Below are 19,653 nucleotides of genomic sequence, written 5' to 3' on the forward strand. Positions count from 1 at the left end.
GATAAATTAACCGCAAACCAAACCCTTATGCGAGCTGTCTGCAGCCCTCAAGACACATTAGCAGCAAATGAAAAAAAAAAAAAGGTTAAAAAAAAAAAAAAAACGAGTATAGGGCCTCGGCCCGACCGTTCGCGCCACCCCTCCGATGAGCTCATCGAAACCATTACGGTCCCTTTCAATATTGCATGTGAATGGCACTCCAAACCAAAACAGATCAATACCGCTAACTTGACACACATTAGCAGCATAAAGGCAACACGACTACTGAGACCAGCCCTGTCAGAACGCATTACGCCAGACAAAACGCCGAGACTCGGAAACAGAGCGCATTTCCGAGCGGCGGAGGGAAAAGCCGAGCGAAACGGAGACGCGTCCTCTTACCTGCTTGTTGTACTTGTTGATGGTCTGACCGCTGTAGTCGGAGCAGTGGTCCGATCCCAGCGAAATGTTATCCCCGGTGCCGACGAAGGTGTTGGCCGGGGGCAGGTCCTGGACCGCCTGGTGCTTTTTGCCGGCCGTGGGCGACTGCGGGTGGAGCTGGACGGTGGGCAGCGGCGAGCTGGACTTGTAGTGGCGGGCCAGATCCGGGCTGCCGGGGCCTCCGTTGACCGATCGGTAGCGGCCCATGCCGGGGCTGTCGGACAGCTTCTCGTTGACGCCGTCGTAGCGCTGGCCGTTGGGTTTGGAGGCCTCCACGGTGACGATGCTGCTGTAGAGGGGCTGCTTGGACTTCTGCTTGCGCTTGTCTTTCTTGGGCTTCTTGGACTTGTCGTGTTGCTGCGGCGTGAAGAAGTCTTCGTGGTCCTTCTTGCCGGCCTCGTAGCCGTTCTTGTTCTTGGGGCGGCAGTAGCGGGCCATGACCACCACCAGGATGATGAGGATGACCGTCATGATTCCCGAGACCACGCCGATGACGATGCTCAGCCGCTGCTTGCTCAAGTCGTAGTCGGGGTCGCCGGCGATGTTGGTGTTGAGGGACGTGCTCAGGCTCTTGGCCACCTGCGCCTCCACCACGCTGGAATTGGAGATGGTCTCGTTGACGTAGACGTGGACCAGCGTGGTGGTGCTCTGGGAGGGCTGCCCGCTGTCGTTGACCCGCACCACCAGCCGGTGCAGTCCGTAGTGCTTCTGCTCCAGCTTCGCCACCAGCGAAATCACACCGGTGGCCCCGTCGATCTCGAAAAGCCTGAAGGGGTTCCCGCCGACCAGACTGTAGTTGAGGTCGGCGTTGACGCCCGTGTCGGTGTCGGTGGCGATGACGGTCCTCACCACGGTTCGGATGTTGCTGGAGGGGGGCAGGAGGGTGTAGGAGCTGTTGATGGGGAAGGTGACGCCGGGCGCGTTGTCGTTGTCGTCCATGACGAACAGCGAGACGGTGGCGGTGGCCGACCGAGGCGGGTCGCCCCCGTCCACCGCCTTCACGCGGAAGGTGTACGTGGTTTTCTGCTCTCTGTCAAACGACAGCGTGGAGAAAATGGTGCCCGTGTCGTTCTCGATTGAAAAGATCTCTTCCTCCTCCTCGATAAAGAGACTCATTTCGGCGTTTTGCCCTTTGTCGGCATCGATGACCGTCACCATGCCAACGGGGCTGTTGGGCTCCAGGTTCTCTTTGACGTAGAAGGTGAAGACGTCTTGCATGAACTTTGGCTCGTTGTCGTTTTTGTCCGCCACCAGGACGACGACTGTGGCGGAGCCCTGCAAGGTGTTGACGCCTTTGTCTTTGGCCAGCACTTTAAATTCGTAGCGCTCCGTTTGCTCCCGGTCCAGGATGGCGTTGACTCGGACGTCGCCGCTGTCCGCGTCGACGGAGAAGATCCCGTTGACGGACGGGTCGAGGGAGTAGCTGATTTCGGCGTTCTTCCCGCTGTCCGCGTCGCTGGCGGCCACCGTCATCACCCTCTCGCCGGGGGCGTTGTTTTCCGAGAACGACACCTCCGCGACGTTGAGGTTAAAGACGGGCGCGTTGTCGTTGGTGTCGCCCACTTTGACGAGAAGCGAGTTGTTACTCGCCAGGCTGGGGCTGCCGGAGTCCACCGCCACGATGACCACGTTGTACTCCTGCGTGGCTTCGTAGTCCAGCGGCGCCGACGTGTGGAGGAAGTATTTCTTTTTGTTCTGCTCGCCCTCCATCTCGCTGGCCGGCTTGAGCTGGAAGGGCACGTCGCCCACCACCGTGCAGGTCACCATGCCGTTCTCGCCCTGGTCGCGATCTGACACCTGCACCAGGGCGATGGGCGTGTCCACCACCACGTCCTCGGCCACGTTGGCGACGCCGTCCTTCAGGAAAATGCGTCCGATTTTCCGTATCTCGATGGCGGGGACGTTGTCGTTCTCGTCCTTGATGTTCAACACCACGGTGGCCTTGTCCACTTTGGGCGGCTGACCTCGATCGCGGGCCATCACCGTGAACCTCAGCTGGCTGACTTCTTCGCGGTCGATGCGGTGCAGCACGCTCAGCCACCCCGTGCTCTCGTCCAGCCGCAGCAGCCTCCGCACGGACTCCGTGGCCGCCCCGAACACGTACTCGATCTGACCGTTGACCCCCACGTCCGCGTCGGCCGCTTTGAGCTGCAGGATGGGGGCGCCGGGGGAGCTGTTCTCCAGCAAGTCGGCCTCGTACACGCTCTTCTCGAAGCGAGGGCTGTTGTCGTTCACGTCGGTGATCATCACCCTCAGGATGGCCTGGGAGGAACGCGGGGGATCGCCGCCGTCCCTCACGCGCAGCGTGAGCTCATAGGAGTCTCTCTGCTCCCTATCGAGCGCCCCTTTAATGATAAGCTGGGGCTGCTTCTCGCCGTCGGTGGTGTCGGCCACTTGCAGCTCGAAAACGCTGCTCCTGCTCGCGCCCTCCTCAAATCTCCTCTTGCCCGAGTACGCGTCTCCCGAGCGCCGGGAGTTCTCGCCGCCGTCCTGGATGAGCTCGTACCTCTCGATCCCGTTGCGGCCGAAATCTCGGTCCGTGGCGGTGGGCAGCAGATAGAGGGTTCCGATGGGTCTGTTTTCCTCCACGGACAGCGTCAGCACAGGCGAGGGGAAAGATGGAGTGTTGTCGTTGATATCGGAGATGATGACCTTTCCCTCAAAGAGGTCAACCCAACTCTGGGCCGGTCCGATGACGGACACCTCGAAATCGATGAAGCACTCGTTCTCGTCGAATATCATCTGGCACTGTTGTAATTTCTCGCGGTCGATCCGTCTCTCGTTGGTGGTGAGCTCGCCCGTGATGTTGTCGATCTTGAAAAAATCCGAGCCGGACTCGAGCGTGAACGTCACCTCGCCGGAGCCCGCCACGATGCCCAGGTCGGCGGCCACGTTGCCCACCCGCACGTCCGGCGGTCCCTCCTCGGCGAGGCGGTACCGGAGCACCTGCTTGGCGGCAGGCTGATGCACAAACTGCAGGATAAGCATGCAGTAGTATAAATAGTCCACTGCACCAGTAGTCCTCATTGCTCCCTTGTCAAAGTGTCCACCACAAAAAAAAAAAAAAACAAAACACTGTGATCGTCTGGATGTGAGAATAGAACGATACTTCTTCTACATCACCCCTACTGCAGTGGAAGGCAGCAAGTTTTTTCCCCTCTCTCCTTCTCTATGAATTTCAATGACGCCTCAGCGGTGCTTAAAAAAAAAAAAAAAAAAAAAAAAGGCTCGGTGCACCAGTGAATTTTCACGCGCGTAAAAGGCGCCAGTCGGGGCAACACGAAGCGCGTGCTGTTCTCATTGTCACTCACGTTTTTCTGCGCGGGATCTCTTCTCTTTTGTGGGCGGTATTCCTCTGCGCTGCGAAATGTCCACTCGAGTCACTGAAAAGTGTGGCGGGAGGGGAAAAAATACACACACACAAAAAAAAAACAAAAAAAAAAAAACAAGCCACCTTGCTCAGGCTGTTCTCATCCTGCAAGTCACTTAGTTGCTTCCCGGTGCGACGCAGATCCACTCCAAAAAAAAGAATGACAGGAGTGGTAGGAAAAGCAGCAAAATAGATGTAAATCCCTTGTGACTTTTTTTTTTTTGCGGGGTGTGGGGTGGGGGTGATTCGATTCCTTAGCGAATGCAGCGACCTGACCACTTGCCTGCAGACGTGTGTCGGCAGCCTCTCTCTGCAGCAACCGGAGAGGGACGCGCAAATGATATCCCCCCCCCCCAACTCCCTCCCCTCTCTCTCTCTCTCTCTCTCTCTCTCTCTCTCTCTCTCTCTCTCTCTCTCTCTCTCGCTCTCTCTACTTCACTCACCCCCACCTCCCCAATAGCGTGCGTAAACAAGCACGCGCTTGAGCCAGGCGTCCCGACCCGGAGAGTGTGATGCTGTCTTGACTGGACAGTGTCACATATTGTATTCGTTCGTAATTAGGACGCAGTAAAGTACCGGGGCAGGCTGCATGCGTTCCCCGCCCCCCCCCCCCTCCCACAAAAAAAAACCCCAAACAAACCAAAAAAAAGGAAACACTTGGTCTTGGTTGACTTGCGCCAGCCACTGTAGCGCCTGAGTTCAAATTTACGTTGTGCGCGAGACTGATGAGAAGCTGCGAGCGAGGCGAGGAGGTGCAGAGAAAAAGCCATTGCGTCTGCATTCCGGCAGTGCTTGTTCCTTGCTTACTAGCGCCCTCTATCGTCGGATTGCAAACAGACACGAGGGCCTTGAACGGCATCATCAGGGATTGAGACGCCTGCGTGTTATTTTTGCAGCTCCGATATCTGCAGCTATCCACTCCATTGTTGTTGTTGTTGATTTTTTAGGGGTGGGCGTACTATTTATGTTATGTTTTATGTTTCTCAGCTTCATGAAAGATGCAAAATATTCAGCACGGCTCTCTTAAAGGGGACATACTTGCATCCATGCGGACAGAACCGACCTTTGTATTTTAGGCAATTTTTCTGTTGCGGCCAACGTTTGATAACAGACATCTGTACAGGCCACTGCTTACTTTAAGCCTTGTTGCGTTTTTTCGACTGCAATGTACTTTGCCTTGATGAGGCAGCACTTGACATGTAGCCTGGCCATGTCTTGAAAATGGTCTTGGGGTGAAAAAAAAATGTTGCTTGAATGGTAAACATAGTGTGTGACACTGACTATCTTGCAGCGCCTTTGCCACGCGGCATTTCCTGTTTTCCTTTTTCCTGGCCCTAATGAAGCGTCCGTTGGGCGGTGATCGATGCCATCGCATTTGATTCATCCATGAGCAAAAGTGATGCACAGAGAAGAAAAAAAAAAATGTAAAAAAAAAGAAGCGCCGCAGCTTTGCCAAGAGTCTCCTCCCAGGAAATCAATCAGTCTAATCAATCCTTAAAAAAAAGAAGGAAAAAAAAAAAAGAGATTCGACTCATGTTGACTTTGAGACAGCCTCACCAAGCGATGCAATCAGCGGAGGCTGGATCAAACCGGAAAACTGTCCCGTGGCCTTTTGAATAAGCAGATCGAGAGACTGTGTTTACAAGCCAGACCGCCATCATCACGATTCCCAATCGTTGCGGAAAATCGTTCTCGGGCTTGCCCTCGAGTGGATGACTGGTCGAAAATGACTGACCGACATCTCGCCGCTGATGTTTTGAAAGCTGGATGAGTTGTACTCAAACACCGTCACAGAAAGCCCGACATTCAACAAAGTGCAAATGAAGCATCGGAGTCGTTGGTTTTTTTTTTTGGTTGTTGTTTGTTTGTTTGTTTGTTTGCTTGTTTGTTTCAACATGGCTGTCATTTCAGTTCAAGGAGCGTAATGCAATTATTATTTTAAAATCGATTTTTTTTTCTTTTTTTTTTGAAGTCCTCTGTGTCGAAGTTTGGGAGGATATTTAAACTCAGGGATAGTTTGACCAACCCTTTCGGGCAGTTTGTCTTCTTTGCAAAGCGCATCATCAACCGTTTGTGTTCTCTTCCAGAAAGAGTCTGTCCTCTTTTTCCCTCGGCTTTGACTTGACGCCTGGTGTCTTTGCCATCAGAAATGGTGGTTTCCAGTCTTCGGTCCGCGGGCCAGTTTTAGCGGCTGGGAACATGACCCCCCCCCGCCCCCCCCCCCCCACACACACACACACCAAAAAAAATAAACACTACCATGACATTTAACATGGGCCACAGGATTAGTGCAAAAAAGGTGAAGTTGGGCCAAGTGAGAAGGGAGGGTGTCAAAACAACAGGTGCCATTACTACTCACAAATTTGTTTATATACTGCAGAAGTTTTCTCTATAGTGAAAGATGCAAATAAACAATGTGTTATTCGAAGAATAATTTACCTTCAAAACATTGCATTAAATCAAGATCATTCCATTTTAGAGGCAAAAATGTTTTCTGGCACTTTCTGCTCGATGGGCTGATTGATGAAGACATCACATGAATGATCCTCAAGTAACTGTTTGAATAATGGTCCTCTTACAACAATTTTTTTGTGGGTTTTTTTTTTGGTTCTGCTGCTGTCAAGTGCAGAGCTGGAACCACACTGTGAGAGAGAGGGCTGTTGGCCACCTCGAAATCTGGGACAAAGCCTCAACTATTCGCCTCAACGCCTTGAACTGATGAAATGAACTCGACCCCACAAACAATAAACAATGACTTTCTTGACTGACTTTAGCGTGTGTCAAAAAAGTGAATTAATTTTAAAGCGGCCCTTTCATCCTTGCATTTTTCTGTATGCGGCCCTCGAACGAAAAAGTTTGGACACCCCTGACGTAGTCCATTCGTGGGCGTGTCCACGATCCGACTGATATCTTTTTTTTTTTTTTCCAAAGCATGCGGGTTATATCCCCAAATGCAAAAAGATTCCCGGTCACCTGTTTGCCAAGACCAAGATAGACTTTGACCTGCTCCATGTACGGCTTTCTCATTGACTGTGTCGATGTCAGTCACCGTCTCTGCACAAATCCGGAGTCGCCTTGAGAGACGAGCAAAGCTGTCTGTCAACAAAGTGTGAAAAGTTGCCCGACGGCATGCGGGAGGCGGGATCGACGGGCAGACGGCCAGGCCACTCTTAAGCGAGTCTTTGTTGCGCTGCCCGGGAGGTAATATGTCACGGCATCGTCCTCTTTTTTTTTTTTTTTTTTTTTTTTTTCCGAACGGCAGCGAGGAAACATCACAACACGGCGTGACTCAACAGCCGCAGAGAAGCAATGTCCGCTTGTATTCCAACTCCCTCTGGCGATTTGGCTATTTTGATACTTTCAAAGCCGTGTCTCTGCCCGGCTCCTTCTGGACCACGCAAGAGCAGTTTGGGGTGTGTGTGTGTGTGTGTGTGTGTGTGTGTGGGGGGGGACAATTGGCTGGAGAACTGGTTTAGGAACTTTGTGTTGCACAGATCAATCAGGTCATAAAAGGGAAGCAAAATGGAAGCACCTCATGCTGATGTGTGCATTCACCAAGACTCTGTTGCAGCTCGGCCTCCCATTCGGCTTTGACATCGGCATTCCGGCCAATTGGGGGCAAAACGGATCGCGGTGACTGAATGGGGAGGCTCTGTTCTCCTTGATGACATGAACGCGGTGCTCGGTGATTAATAATCACCACATTTCTCGGATGTACTCTGGATCTCGAAGGTGGCTCTGGCTAGAAAGGTGTGAAAGCTCCCACTTTGAACTGAAAGTTGCGATCTGTGATTTCACACTTGCATCATGGAAAAGATGGAAATAGCTGATCGCTAATCGCTAATAGCTTTACGTCTGCGGAGCACAATTTGGGAGGTTTTGCCGCAACGTTGGTTCAGATTTCGTCTGTTTCTTCTTGCACCTGACGTAGTTCAGCTCACTGAAGTTTCTGGCCGGTAAAAACGGAACTTGGGTGTCCCTCGACATATGATCGACTAAACATCCCTCCCATCCTGGCCCCAAAAATGGAATGACTGGACTCCAAGGTACCTTTCTGGGATGCATTCCAAAGACATAAAAGTAAAAAAAAAAAAAAAAAAATTTTTTAAGTATGTTTTTGAGACTCATTGGTGTCTCTGATTGACCTGTCCCATTTGGTTCTTATTCAACTTTTCCATCTTGCAATATCAATCAAGATGTATTGTATTGACTCGCCGATGGTGCAGTGGTCCGTTCGCCTGACCCGTGTGCAGACAGGGTGGGGTTGGTTTCCCGCTCGGTGACTGTGCGGATGCGGGTCTTAGTGGTCGCGCGTCTCCGTATGTGCCCCGCAACTGACGGGCGACCAGTTCAGGGTGTAGTCTGCCCTCCGCCCAAAGTCAGCCGGGATAGGCTCCAGCAGCGCCCCCCTGCGACCCTGTTCAGGATCAGCGCCGTAGAGAATGGACGCGTTGTATTGTATGCTAATATCGGTTGACAGCGTTGGAATTCCTGACGAGCGCCCGCACCGTCTCGCTCCCATCGGGTACAAGGGCACACACACTGTCGGTTTTTGTCGTCCCCCGCTAGACACTGAGTCAGCGGTCCCATTTTAATCACACCAGTGACACCAGGGGCACCCCCGGCCGGCCTTTTCAACGCCCATCCAACATCAAAAGGGGAGCACTCAAAGAAGCGATTCAGAGGCCCCTTTTCAATGGGACGAGGCCCGCGGGGGCTCCTCTCAATGGCTTGATACACGGCGAACGTGCTCGGAGGCCACATGATTTCCAGTGACAACACCGCACGCTCCGGCCTCAGCCCCGCGAGCTTCCACGAGCCGGCCACTTGGCACGGAGAAAAGAGAAGCGCCGCACAATGCCCTCCCTGCTCATTCGCAACCATCCGATCGGAAGAAGAAAAGCTCGCGCAACACCGGCCCCATTGTGAAGATCTTCAGTGGGGCGGTTTCTCCGTGGCTGATTCTCAGCATTTCGACCGGCCCCTCTCGGCTGTTTTGCATCCGCATGACGTTGAAAATAGCACTTGTGTTTTTGTGATGTGCTCTTGTAACTTGAGCGACGTGACGTGCGTGAAAAGTTGTGCGTGTCCAAGTCCAAGTTACTTTTTTCCACCGGTTCCGCTCAAGAGTCTGCATGCGGGTTCCGCCTTTTTCGCTGCTCTGTTTATCTGTTTATGGAGTGTATCTGTGTGCCTGGTCCCACACCGTTTCGGCAGAAAATAAGAAGACACCTGCTTGGCTATTCGGAGCGGGCTGTCAAAAACAGGAAAGAAAGTGTTGGTAGGCGATGGCAGGAGGTGGTGGGGGGGGGGGGGGGGGGGGGGGGGGGGGGGGGGGGGGGGGGGCGGGGCGGAGGGGAAGCAGTCAGGCAGCCTGAAGATATATCTATTCTGGCTCCCCGCTTCCCTCAAGCTGCCGGTAGGAGACTCGAAAATGGCCCCACTGCCTGCCACAGAGCGGGCTCTGGCCTGTCAAAATGTCTTTGAATGGAAAATACAGACTGAAAGTTCTTCCTCTCTCTCGCCCTTCTCCTCTTGCTCTCTTAGCCTCTGGTTTTCTAACCTCCCTCTCGCTGTCCATCCTTCATCACGCACCGCAAAGGTGCAGCGGACGTCTCACAGAATGCCGCTTTGAGAAATACGCCCTCTGCCAAACCGCCTGGGCTCTCTGTCTTCTCCAAGCTATCTGCCAGTCACTCGGACCTTCGTTGTTCTCCAAACATCCACGGCGCTTCCTCTCTTCATCCTGCCTTTGAATAGCAGTCCTTTGTCGTCTTCTTAGGAAGACGGAGACATCAACCTCTTCTTTTCAGGAGGCCGCAAAATCAATTGTTTTCGTTTTGGTCAAGACAATATCAACCGTTTGTCTTCTCTTTCGGGGGGAAAAAAAGGACACAGGAGTGCAGGAGTAACAATGAACAGTGGGGATTTATGTAGTTACATGATGCTTGGATGAAGCTTTAAAAACTTGAGTGTGATTTGTTCTGGATAGAACACGAGGCAGTTGCGCGTCTTCTCCCGTACCTAATTTGTTCCGTGCGGGAACCCCGTCGTGTTGTATCATATTTTTCGTCTTTTGGTAGCGGTTGTCATGTGCCCGAAAAGCGAATCGTTGGCTTCGCACGCCAGCCTTCACCAATCTACCGGCACGGTCGCACGGCAGAGTTTACCACCATGTCCGTTGACTGCATGTGTGTACCAGGGGCTGTCAAGGAGGGGAAGCTCAATTTGGGCCTACATCATAAAATGTGTCCGTTTATTTATACGTGAATTCGACTCTCCGTTCCTTTTCAAGAAAACGATCTGTGACCCTGTGGTGATATAAGTCAGTCTGCGAACACAAGCAACTACAATAAAACCCACCAGAAAAATAAAAGATTAATTTGTCGCTGGTCGCTTTCAACAAAGAGAGTGTCGCTAAGATGATTAGAAGAAGTCTCTAGTTCAACGGAGAACAGAATGAGAATTGAAAAGAGCTCCCACGGATGCCTCCACCAAAGATCGGTGATTGGCTCATTTCGCTGTCAATCAAAAAGAGATTCAGCCTCAGACAGATTATCCAATCATCATGCAGAAAATTTCAGCGTCCGGGTGGGCCGATACACGCCCACTGTCCGTAGACTCCCAGAGACGCCGAGCGTCCGACGGGCGGGACAAAACCAGCATTTATCCAATGACTCGTCTTCTTTCACTGCATTGGCACAACCTACTCAGAACTCTCGAGACTTTAAAGCTAATACCCGACCTCTCCCATGGCAACGTCTAAAATCCCATTCGGCTGGTGCTCTTCCCTTTCTTCCAGGTGGCTTCATCACCTGTGGCCAGAGGGAACGCGAGCTAATGGCCACTTTTGTCTGATAATTGCTTATCTTGACATTTCGAATCGCCTCCCTAATTTGTTCATTTCTGATGTAAAAGCGGCCTTGGCCTAATTAGCGCGCCTTTGCTTGGCTCATCATATTCGCGTCGGAGGGGAGGTCGCTGCTGAATTGCACGCTTGCCGTTCTTAGGGTGCGTGCGTGAAGGACCGCCACTGTAGAAGCAAAAAAAAAAAAAAATCCATTGTAATAGTTAATAAATAGACAAACATTTTGCTGTGGTCCTCAAATGAGCGTCAGAGGTGCTGGTTTGGTGCTCATTTTTTTCCCAACCCGCCGACCTCATGGATGAACTGAGACTTGCGCCACACCTGGGCACGGTTCAGCTTATGTCATTTTAATATAACTGAATAAACCTTAAATAGAACACCGTACCAGGGCTATACAACAGCAGCTTATTAAAACAATACAATTTACTGTTTGATTAAAAATACATTCTACTCATATTTAACACAATGTACTTGCATGGCCCGTTCAAAAAAATGAATTGCCCACTCATGACATGCAGTATGGGACCCTGTAATCAACGAGCGAGCTTAGCACACACCTCCAGGGCAGCCGTTCAGCGCCCAATCGTTGTTTCCACCACGGACCGCCAGGACATATTGTGACGGGCGGCTGGAGCCGCGGGCACAGCGACACGGAGATCACCGTGTCGCCGGCGTCTCTCGGCCGACGCGCTGGGTTACCGGTGAATGTAGCCGTTAGCGCCAGAGCTAACCTAGGCTAGCCAGCCGGCACGACGGTGGCTGTTCATACGCTACGCTAAGGTCGATTTCAAAATAAAAGTAGGGAAAAGTAGGACTGTACTGAAGCTCTCTGACCTTCTTTCACCAAAATACTCCCAAATTGAAGCGCAGCACACTTGAGTTGAATGAGCTGTTTTCCGTTTTCACGAACGTGACAGCGAATTGACTCGTTGCCAACTAAGTGACTTTCCCAACACTGGCTAATTTAACCATATCCAGCTGCACATTTTCAGAAATAGGCAGTTTAGAAACAGATTTTTTTTTTTTTTTGACAACTGTCTGTTACAACTTCTAAAAATCCATTTTCATAATACCGTCACCAGTATTATTTAAAACTCAGCGCACACTCGGAGATTAGGACAGGAAGGTGCAATGTGTCCTTTGGCAGCAGTAAGAAACGGCGGGCCCATGTTTGCTACGTCAACACGGGAGGGAGAAGTCGATGTCCTTTTGAAAGTCTAAAGATGAGTGATGCCTCAGACTAAGCCTTCAATCTCTTCACAATGCTCATCTCGGTAATAATTCATTCGGTAGCCGCAGAAATGGAAAATATTGATTTTCAATGAATAACACCCCCAAACCAGCGTACGCCTCAAACCAAGATTGTCGGGAAAGTTAAAAAAAAAAAAAATGAAGAAAAGGAAAAAGAAGAGGTCTATGCCCTCTCCGGAGGGCAATGTGGGTCTCATCAAATGCGTGAATGTCATCAGGCAAACTAACGGGGTTCAGACTGTTCCGATCAAGCTGCTCCAGGGCTCCCAACTTCAAAACATATCTGTTGGTTTAATCACAGTCGACAAGTCATTTGCCTCCCACTGAATGCGATCCATCCTGTGTAATTAGCTGCCCCCCCTCCACCACCACCATTCCCCCCACCCCGAGTTCTGTACCCCGGTACTCCGCAGGAAGTAATCCATCACATGTCTGTGTTTAACCGCAGTGTTTTGGACAGAACGACGTGATCAGGATTGATAGCTATTTCATCTAAAATTTAATGAGACGATCATTTCATACGCCGCGGTTGCGGTGGCACGAGATGCTGCTCTCCCGTGCGTTGCGCGACTCGTCACGTCCTCGTCATCTCCTTTCCATACTGGCGCCACACAGCCCCCGCCCCCTGTGAAATTGAGGATAAAAACCTCACGTTTGGCTGATTGGATTAAAACGGTAAAGATGACGCTTTTGAATTCCGCCACAAAAGGATTACATCAACATATCGATTTCCGAAAGCCACTTCTCATGAATACTTTAATGATTTAAGATTCGCTCATTAGATGATGACAATTCCGACCGATTAGGAAGACTCACGGTTGGAACCAAGATTGACTCATCGCAGCCCAGTTGGCGGCGTTTTGATCCTCCGCCTTCGCCCAAGACGCATCTGACCTTCGATATTGAAATCACTTAACCGCTCCCCCGTTGCCACGCTCGCTCCATCTTATCTCTCCCCGCTCGCCCCCCACCCCGGAGGACGATGCGCACCTCTAACCTCCGCCCCGCTCTCCCCAGGAGTGCAATCTGTTGTCCGCAAGTATTGATCAGGCAGACAAGGTTTTGATTAGCACACTTGGCTGGATCAGATTGTGCTCCGCCATCCCACCGTCTTTCTCCGCAATTGGCTGGGGATGGCTTCGCTTCATTGGAGTCGGCGCGGGAAAAGATCCGACAATGTGTTCTCACTTGACTGAGTGTTTTTCTATCGGCTTTGTCACATGGGGAGGGGGGAGTTAAATGAAGTCAAAATGTGTGCACCGGGGAATAAAGCGCAAGTGAAAGGTTCATCCAAAAGTATTCAGTGCAAAATTTCACTGGTAGTTCTCTCGCAAAACCGGCCGAACAAAAGGACGGTCGCGAGGAGAGATGGGAAGTCGATACGGCGCTTCAATCAACAGGGAAACTTTTTTCTCATTTGCGGGAGAAAGGATGACTTGTCGGGCCTTCTGACATTGCGCCCTCAAAGCCACTCACCCATTGGCCTATTCACAGGTCAGCCAATTAGGTCTTGCCGGTCAAGGATTAATACCTCCGGTTAAGGCGACCATTGTGTTACCAACGAAAGCAATTTCAGACTTTTCGCTCGCCCGGACAGCTTTCATAAAAGCCAGATGAATATTCGCGTTTGGTTATTCACACAAGGACTCTGCTCTTACATTTCTTTAAGAACCCCACTCAACCCGCAGTCACCCCTTCATGTCAAAGAAACGAGATGACTTGATGATTCTCAAAGTGTCCTCCTGGCGTGCCTCCCGCCTCCACCGCTACACGATACAACCGCTCAATACGGATGTTTCTGACCGCAAAATCCCGTGTATAATACATCCGGCCAAAATCAACCTTAAAAAGTTGTTAGTTTTTTTCCGTCATACCCGTGTATATCATAAGGTACCCCGATCTGCTGGTTACATTTGTGCAAGTGCACGTTTTGAATGCTCCCATCACACAGTCCTGCTGTACACTAGAAAACATGATGGTTGCAGGTTGCCCTCGTTATAACTGTTTGTGTAAAAAAAAGACCCAACAGAAATCCTTTGGCTTGCTCTAATTTGAACGTATCAATCAGTTGCACATGATTAAACCGAGTGAAACATGTTATTTGATGATTGACATAACAGGCCGGAGAAACAGATAAGATGCGATGATGTCGTGAGATGTTTTGCATTTTTTTTTGTTGAGTGTTGCTCTCGAGGGCTTGTAAAGAGCCTGCCAAGCTAAGTACTGTAACGTAGCAGCTCGTAAATGGACCACTTGTTCGTGAAGTGACGCTACAAGCGCAGAAGCGACGTGGCCGGCTAAAACGGCGCATTTGAGTGAGCCTGGCTTGGTAAAAAGTGATCATTCGGAACGGGAAGTGTGCCGGGCTGTCGGCATCCAATTGTACACTCTTTGAAAAGTCAACAAACAGTTCTCGCCAATCTCGCTCACCGCTGGCGAGGACGCCGCTGAAGTGTGGCGACAGGCGCCGTAGAATACAGCGTCCGTTTTGTGTTCAAAGCATACCGAGGCGTTGATGTCCATACATTATTTGGTTGGATAAGGTTTATTTTGAACGATGGCGGCATGATGCATGGCACGAACTTGTGCGACGACAGTGTCAAGGTATTGCCCAGTCTCTGGTAAACGTCGAAGCAAAGTGATTTTTTTAGGATTCATTTGTGTGCGTGCACCTTCTCTGAAATATGCGATGCGAGTCGAAAACCATTGCTGTTCCGCCTAGTTCCGGGTGGATAGATTGTAACAAACAGTGCCCCCCCCCCCCACTGAGCGCAAAACTCATCAGATAAAACCGGGCCGGGTGTACAATTGTGAGAACATTCTGCTGTTTTTTTTGTTCATTAGTTGCACGCTTGCTGCGATGCCTGCTGGGGGGATGTCGGGCCAGACTTGGATGACCACTCGAGCAGATGTAGTGCAGCCTCTCCAAAGTGGCCCCATGAGTTTGGAGGAAGGGGGATGGCAGTGCGATGGAAGAGAGAGCCTGCGGGGGTGGCTACCGGGAAAGGAATTGTTCGCCAGGGGTATCGCTTTTGCCGTCTCACTCCGCCGGTCCTTTTCATGTGTGACGCTCAGGTGATTGATGGGCTGTGTAAAACCTTGGCCCGCAGGAGAAAACGACAACATGAGTCAGATTTGTCAAAATGGCGAGAAAGGAAAGTTTTTGAGCACATTTCTCCTGTTGATTAATATCTCGCATTTAAATCGATGACATGAGCAAGGAGGAGGCCAAGATGCTCTGATCCTTTCGTACCTCTAGTGGCATGTGAGTGAATGATTTACTCAACCAAGTATAGTTGAGGTATATTTAACCTCAATACGTTTGCTGATTGTCTTTTTGGGGTGGGACTTGGCACCGTCACCGCCGTCATTTGTTGTACTTTGTCGGTCTTGCGCTTTTTGTAACTAAATCAACCAGGGGATTTTTTTTCCCCCTGAAACAGGCTAAACGTAGGTCATCCTAACATACACAGGCTCACAGTCGGGATGTATCACTCCAATATACTTCCCTGACACCAATTACTACTCCCATTTGGTGGCATCTTTTGACTTGTGGCAAAAAGTGGGACTTGTGGACTTTTTTGTGATCAGCCCCAAAGGAAAAAAAAAAAAAAGAATGCAAATAGGGTAAATAGGGTGACTACGTGGGGATGATGCCTCAATTGTCGTGGAAACCCGACAGTGTCTGTCTCCAAGGCCATTGTAAGTGAGAAAATATTGACTGCAACATTGATGCTGGCTTGCTACGTTACGTGGCAACCCATAACATGCTTACAACATCAAATACGCATTCATGTGGCGGACAGACGGGTCATGTTGCCTCATTCCCCCGCATGGGCAATATTCTCTTATTTGTATGTACAGCTCACTTTTCCATACCGCAAATTGCATCCTTGTCAGAAGGAGTTAAAGAGGCCAATTACATAGCCCGGATTAAATGGCAAATCCCGAGCATGATGAGAACCAATGGCAATATCCGCCCGGTATCCTAGCAACCATCAGCTTGCGGATGCTTGTTTGGGCATAGGACAGGATGTTGTTATTGTTGTGATGTGAGCCGCAGATATGGAGGGGGTGACGGGGAGGGGGGGGGGGAGTTAATGCCAGGAGGCAAAGAGGGCGCCGAAGCGGAGGAAAAAGGAAAACAACACACATCAAGTGACAGGCTTGAAGTGGAGACGTACTGATTAAGTGCGAGAGTGGCGCAACCATGGAAGGCTCTGGAAGGAATTAGGCAGCTTAGAGGGCATTATGTCAGTGTACACAGGATTTAGCGCAGAAATCTGGATTATGGCCTTTCTCTTTGATAGGAAAATGCCACCTTATAGGCAAACGGAGCCGCCTTTTGTTCCTGAGGCACCTATCAAAGAGCCTCCCCGCTGCTTTTTGAGAAGGCGGCCACTCAAGCCGCTCGCCGAGGAACTCAAATGGGATTTGCCACGGCGAGAATGCCTTGTTGCTGCGTGGGGAACGGGGGGGGGGGGGCACCGTTGCGCATACGCCGACGGCAAGAAATGCGGTCAGCCAGTGAGAGCCAGAAAGTGTGACGGTGAGCGTGTGTTACTGAGAGAATAAATGTGAGTATAAATGAGTGTGTGTGTGTATGTGTGTGTAAGAGAGAGATGGAGAGGGAGGGTGGGAGGCTAAAGTTGGCCACGAGAACTGTGTATTGATCACGACCAGTATGTTGTGTGAGAGTAAACGCCAGTGAGACTCTTGTGAGGGAGGAAGTGTGAGTGGTAGAATCAATATGTGAGAGTTCAAGTGTGAGAACATTTCAGTCAGAATGCGTGAGAGAGAGAGTGAATGTGCGAGAGCGAGCCAGACACACAGGATGGAATGTTGGCATATGTGCAGCGTCCAGGCAAACAAATAAATAGGTGCAGCGCTTTCAAAAAAAAAAAAAAAAAGAAAAAGTGAAAGGCTGACTTCGCAAATGCTCGAGTACGAAAATGCAGCTTTTCAAATTCCCATTGGATGCGGCGCCGATGGTTTCGATTCGTAGCACTGAGCGACAACTTCTCGGGGCTTCACGGGTTCGTGTCCCTGAAGTTCTGAAACGCTCGCGTTCGTGTCTAATCCGACTTTGCCACCTTTTCTATTTGGGCCTGACTTTGTCCGCGACTCCCAAAGGGGTCGGGGCGCAAAAAAGTCTCCACGACTCCAACTCAGTCAAGCAAAAGAAGGTTTTTTTCCGGGCGGACGTGACTCTACCCTGTCCCGGCCATGACTCACATTAACGGCGGCGGGGCTCTGACGTCTCTGCTATCCTCCGCCGTCCTTCGCCGTGTCAAATAGAGTCAGTGCCCACGCCGATGGCCTGAGGGAACACAGACAAGTCTGCCTTTCTGCGCCAGTCTCCTCTCTTCATCTCAACTCTTTCGTCCCCCCACACCCCCATCCCCTCGCCCCCCGATCATAATAGAGAACGTCCTTTTTTTTTTTAAGTTGCCATTCCCTTTGCCGCCAAGAGAAACGTGCGTGCGAGGACGCCATCAAAGGGCTCCTCGGAGGAGAAGAGAGACCCTTAATTAGCCAATTTTTCTTTCATAATGCGTGTACGGGCTTGGCGGAACCTACAAGCAATACACAATTGCGCTCTGCTGACGGCTGCTTTTCAGTGGGCGAGACCAACATCGTGTTTTGGAGTCCGTCCTGCAGGCTTTACTGTTGGATGGGCGGAACAGCAACACATACTGGATTGATACTTTCTCCATCCCATGAGAGAATTTGCATTGCCACACACATACAAAATCGTTCCTTTTGTATTTGTGGATATTGCTGCTGCTCTGGCTCACGCTAACAGCGATTGTGTCTGCAGCGGGAGATGGAGAGTGAGTATGTGACAGTGTGAGCGAGTGCGTGAATGTGTACGGTTAAGTCTTAGCGTGACAGGATGTACGTATATATTGATCCGTTGCAGCTACGTCACATGATCACGCGGGGCGCACCATGACGGCATGACGGACGGCAAACGTTAACGATCGCCGAATCAAAGTGGACGCAAAACGGAGCGATTTTAGCCGGTTATTTTTTGTCCATCTCGCCACGACGTCCGCCACTTCAACTGCTGCCTGCCGTGGTCGCTGTTTTCATCAAATCGCCGACTTTACCGGAATTCACAGCGCACGACCGTTATTATGATGTTTTCAATGCCGTATCTCTTTACACTGGAGCTGATTGAAAAGCTTATAAAAGTGTGGAAGCGGACCAGTTTTTTTGTCGCTGGGTGGGTCCCGGCATTGAGCGCGGGGGGGGGGGGGGGCAAGAAACCTTGGAAGAACAAAAGTCGAAGGTAAAAACTTGCTTATAATGCAAAATAACATTTTTTTTTCGATCCTGTGTTTGCATCCAGCAACATGCAGTAATTTAATGATTATGAACAAAACATATGAACAATGATCCACTAACCATGGCTTGCAAATCCTCGAATACTTTGAGGGCCGCCAGTCCTTTCGGTTGGTTGCTGCGATCCATTGCCGTCCTTTGATCGTCGTCAAAAGCCGAGTTTGGTTCACGCGCGCCCTCGTCTATTCGTGCATGCGACCGCACAGCACGATACGACCATTTTAGAAGATACTCGCTCATATAAATAGATACAGGGCGATACGCTTTCAAGGAGTTTCAACGTATCGCTGTGACGTAAAAGGTGAATCGTAGTCTTTGTGGCTGTGGCGTCCCTGAGTTTGACATAGACATTGTGCACCGTAATGACCCCCAAACCCGACGTCTACACTGGCCAGACTCCATTTTTAGCATCTGTACTTGAGTAGTTTGTGAGTACATTCTCTTCGGACCCGACGAGAGCGGAGCGATTGCGAGCGGCCTGTGAACTGCGGCTAATCCGGCGCCGTCTAATGAGAGCGCTTGATTTCCCACTCTGGCGTTTGAGGCGCAGGAGTTCACGATGGAACAGATGCCGATATGTACGGAGGCTAATGAAGTAGCAGCGGCAGGTTCAAAGTTTGCCCCCCCCCGTTCTTCACGATGGAGACTCTGACTTGTTTGAAGGCGTGACCTCGCCCAAAGTAGAAGAGACGGAAGGTCGCGCGGGCTTTCGACGGCTCCAAGGCAAAGAATAGTAATTGGAAATTGGTGGGGAAAACCATTTCTCTTCTTAAGACCTGCAAAGGTTTTAACGGCGCCTCTGATTTGATAGACAACAAATACGAGGTGAGATTGAATCACAACAGTCGCATCAAAATGTTGACTTCTGACTTGCGCAACCCAAGCGAGTCAAATTCAGTGGCCGTTGGACCTGAATTGATTCTTTGCCAACCTGAAGATGAGGACTTCTTGGTATCAAGTGCACCTCTGTGGCCTACCAATGGTTTACTTTACAGCAGAGGTTCGTAACCTTTTTGCACGTCAGGGTCCAATTTTAGCTTGACTGCCTCACCACTTGAATTTGTTTGGCCGGACCAATTTTTGAGTCTTGCCCATGGCGGCATACAGATTGGGAGGGAAGCCCTTCATCACAAACACTCTCAAAGGGCTACACATGCCCACAGTTGACAAATATTCATGATGTCCCCTGACCTTAACCCCCAGGAGGGGGAGGAAAAATTTAGGGGGCCGCAGATGGGAGAATCCCCCTTCCAGAATGACCCGGGCTGAAGTGGATGCCGAGTGGGCAACATTTGACATCGTATCGGTAAAGTTCGAATGCTATTCAAGTCCGTTTAGCCAAATAAAAACGCTGCAGGGAGACACCTTCGGACAGCCCGGCCGGGTCCCCCCCCCC

General features: G+C 50.7%; 1 protein-coding gene across 1 annotated transcript in view; it reads right to left on the bottom strand.

The window, feature by feature from the left end:
* The window catches only part of pcdh7b (protocadherin 7b), a 124,322-nt gene extending 120,184 nt beyond the window's left edge, over positions 1–4,138 (bottom strand). Inside the window, exon 1 of the mRNA XM_019858506.1 lies at positions 382–4,138. Within this exon, the coding sequence (XP_019714065.1) occupies positions 382–3,447 (3,066 nt within the window). The 5' untranslated portion in view covers positions 3,448–4,138. The remainder of the gene's footprint in view (positions 1–381) is intronic.
* Between the last annotated feature and the right edge of the window lie 15,515 nt (positions 4,139–19,653).

This window comes from Hippocampus comes, unplaced genomic scaffold (assembly GCF_001891065.2).
Source record: "Hippocampus comes isolate QL1 unplaced genomic scaffold, H_comes_QL1_v1.1 scaffold48, whole genome shotgun sequence".
Classification (NCBI taxonomy): Eukaryota; Metazoa; Chordata; class Actinopteri; order Syngnathiformes; family Syngnathidae; genus Hippocampus; species Hippocampus comes.